Source organism: Raphanus sativus, chromosome 5, assembly GCF_000801105.2.
Source record: "Raphanus sativus cultivar WK10039 chromosome 5, ASM80110v3, whole genome shotgun sequence".
Taxonomy (NCBI): domain Eukaryota; kingdom Viridiplantae; phylum Streptophyta; class Magnoliopsida; order Brassicales; family Brassicaceae; genus Raphanus; species Raphanus sativus.
This window is the reverse complement of record NC_079515.1, coordinates 24,975,047-24,978,662: the sequence shown is the minus strand read 5'-3', so window position 1 is coordinate 24,978,662 and position 3,616 is coordinate 24,975,047. Positions and strand designations below refer to the sequence as shown.

Genomic DNA, 3,616 nt, shown 5'->3' with positions numbered 1-3,616 from the left:
TCACACATGAACTAAAAGTTACTTATTTCTAATGCTCCTAAAATAATATATAGGGGATATATAGATATATGTGGGCAGTTGGTTACCATTCGGAAGTAATATATACTAGAACACCTCCATTTTTCACCCAAGAAAAAAATCGATTAAGGAATATAATTTACTTATCAAGACAACGACTGATGCAATAAAAAGTGAATTAAACAATTAAAAATATTAATCATGTTATTATAGTGACAGAATGAAATAGTCAAATACTCTTTTAGTCCTAGACGTGTTAAGCAAAAACATTTTCGTCATTTTTAACCTGTCCTGTACTGATTATTGTAAGTATAGTATAATAAAATTAAGGCTTATTAATGATTAATACATACAAGTCAATGGTTCTCTTTGGTCTAGGTCTACAATCACAGGGTAAGCCCAAGAGCGATCTCTCTCTCTCTATATATATATAATTGTTAAAACCATCTCATAAAATAGAAAGAGTATTAGCCAAGTTAACACCATCAAAACATTCAAGAAACAGAACACAGATCTCTGTTCTTCAATGGAGAAAAAGTCAAAATTTTATTTCTTCTCTTCCTCATCTCCCAAGTCTCTTCCTTCATCTCCATCTTCATTCACCTCCTTCCCATCTTCTCCTCTGCACCAAGTCTTTACTCAGACAACCATGGAGGACGCCATAGAGAGAGCAGAGACCATCATCAAGAAATGGGACCCTAACACGCCTTCCTTCACCAATATCGTCTCTCTGTTCAACCACAGTAGAAAAGAAGCCAAGGAGTTCATCAAATGCGTCCGTGACTTGCGCAAAGCTATGCACTTTCTTGTCTCGCAAGACTCTCAAACTCCACAGCTTTCCCTAGCACAAACCCTTATGCAGATCGCCATGACAAGGCTTGAAAAAGAGTTTTTCCAGATATTATCTTCCAACAGAGACAAGCTCGATCCTGAATCAGTTTCAGGACAATCCTCAACGTCCACCAACTCCGAGTTTGAAGATTTTATGCAATCTGATGATGAAGATGACAATGAGATCAAGAAAGCTAATGAATCCATCACTAAGGTTGAGAAAGCTTCAGCTGTGGTTATGTCTGACCTAAAGGCTATAGCAGAGTGTATGATCAGCTGCGGATATGGTAAAGAGTGTGTAAAGATCTATAAAAGGATCAGAAAATCTATAGTAGATGAAGGGCTGAGCTTGCTTGGGATAGAAGCTTACAAAGGCTCAAGGTTTCACAGAACAGACTGGGTCACCCTCGAGCATATGATCAAGAACTGGATCAAAGCTGCAAAGATTGGCGTCACTACTCTCTTCCGTGGAGAGAAGCTTCTATGTGATCACGTCTTCTCTGCTTCTCACTCAACGAGAGAGTCGTGCTTTTACGAGATAGCAAACGAAGCTGCTACTAACCTATTCAAGTTCCCTGAGTTTGTAGCCAAGGAGAAGAAGTCTCATGAGAGGATCTTCTCTTTAATGGATCTCCAAGCTGCCATCTCTGATCTCTGGCAAGACATAGAGATGATCTTCCATTATGATTCAGTAGCTGGTGTGAAGTCTCAAGCGCTAACATCGTTTCAGAAGCTGAAGGTTTCAATCCACAGTGCTCTCACTGACTTTGAATCAACCATTCATAAGGATTCAACCAAAGCTCTTACACCTGGAGGAGGGATTCATAAGCTGACAAGATCAACAATGAGTTTCATCTCTTCCCTATCCGAACACAACTCTGTCTTGTCTGAAATCCTTGCAGACCATCCAATACCTAGAAACACCAGGCTGCTTGAGGTTTACGTCACAATGTCAGAAGATGAAGAACACAGTCATGCTCTCTCAGTCCATTTCGCTTGGCTTATCCTTGTCTTGCTATGCAAGCTAGACACCAAAGCAGAACATTACAAGGACGTTTCACTATCATACCTCTTCATTGCAAACAACCTTCACTTCATCATTGAAACGGTACGTTCATCTGATCACCTCAGAGACCTCCTTGGAGAATATTGGATCACTAAACACGACGATAAACTCAGCGCTTACGCTGCAAACTATGAGATATCAGCATGGTCCTATGTATACATGTCATTACCTGAGGAGCCAACAGAGCTATCACCAGAGGAGGCTAAAATATACTTCAGAAGGTTCCACACGGCATTTGAGGAAGCATACATGAAACAATCGTCAAGATTTGTGCCAGATGCTAAACTTAGGGATTCGCTGAAGGTTTCTATAGCGAGGAAACTTGTTCCGGAATACAGAGAGTTCTACAGGAAGTACTTACCAATGCTTGGTCAAGAGAGGAACATTGAGATGCTGGTGAGGTTTAAGCCAGATAACTTGGAGAATTACATATCTGATCTGTTTCATGGAACACCAATACTTGCCTCATCTTCTGTTTCTTCGACTTCATCTTCTTCTTCAGCATCATGGATGTCACTTGGGCGTGTTTTAGGGTGAGAGACTCGTTTTGTTGTGTTTCAGGATGAGAGATACTTGTGTTTGCATTGTGTGTTTGTAAACAATAGAAAATGAAGATGAAAAACAACAATGAGATTTATTTACAGTATTTGAAACGTTTTATAAAGAAGAGTAGTCTCTTGTAACCCAAGCTAATTAATCCTGTAATGAATACGATTCAGGGAATATACAGACAAGAGAATGATCTGCTCCAATCAGCATCTTCTTGTCATTTTATGCAAAGGAACATCTGTAACAACAAACACAATAACAAGAAAGCAAAACTAAACAAAACACAAGGTTAGCTTGAACATCAAGATAAATAGCCTAATCTGACCTAGGAACAGTACTAACAGTGCTTTGTCTTGTCTGGTATATGAATAAACCAATCACTGTAGTCACGCAGGCTACACCTATCAATCCATATGTGTCTTGACTTTGGCTTGATCTTAATGCAATCAACATCATGGCCTCTGCCATCTTCAAACTCCAAGTTACAAATGATAATATGTCCACATTTTTCTCAAGTCCTATCCCTTACCCTGTGATCTTGATATGTTCCTCTTCCAGCTATGGTCTTATAGGACGATACACTCAAGTATGAATAGAGGTTTATAGTTCAAGAAACTGCAAAAACAATCCATAATGGCTCTTTCCTCCTACCTCCTTCGCGAAGAGATCCAGGTCCATCATATCAAACACACATAGATAAAGCATCGGTATCAAGCTGGATTTATTTATTCATATCTAATAACAAAAATGAGTTCACGTTAATTGAATTCCGTTGATAGATTTGCAAATTAAAATAAATAATAATGACGACAAAATAATATTTTGAAGGGGTTTAGGCAATTTGTGTGTGTGCGCGCTATGACGGAATATTTTGTTTCTGGAAACGAATTATACCAACCAAAATTTACATGGAAACAAATTTTTATTCCTTAAATAAATTTTACACAATATATCTAAAAATGCTCTATTTACAATAGAAAGTTTTCTAAGTTTTATGTGTATCTTGAATTGAAATATCAATCAAAACCCGTGCAACGCACGGATCCATACCTAGTAGTATAAAAAGTTTACTAAAAAAAAGAAATTATCATTAAATGTAATTAGTTTAGTAAACTATGTCATATTTTATTAGTGAAAGTGATTGCTGATGAC

At 37.8% G+C, this 3,616-nt stretch overlaps 1 protein-coding gene across 1 annotated transcript; it reads left to right on the top strand.

Annotated features, from left to right (window-relative positions):
• Positions 1–490: 490 nt before the first annotated feature.
• LOC108860467 (exocyst complex component EXO70H1-like) lies at positions 491–3,251 on the top strand. The gene has a single exon (XM_018634344.2). The coding sequence runs from the start codon at positions 545–547 to the stop codon at positions 2,450–2,452; it is 1,908 nt and encodes a 635-aa protein (XP_018489846.1). The 5' UTR covers positions 491–544; the 3' UTR covers positions 2,453–3,251.
• The last annotated feature ends 365 nt before the right edge of the window (positions 3,252–3,616 follow it).

Excerpts from the sequence above, each read along its gene's own strand:
- LOC108860467 (XM_018634344.2), top strand. The coding sequence starts at position 545 with ATGGAGAAAAAGTCAAAATTTTATTTCTTCTCTTCCTCATCTCCCAAG.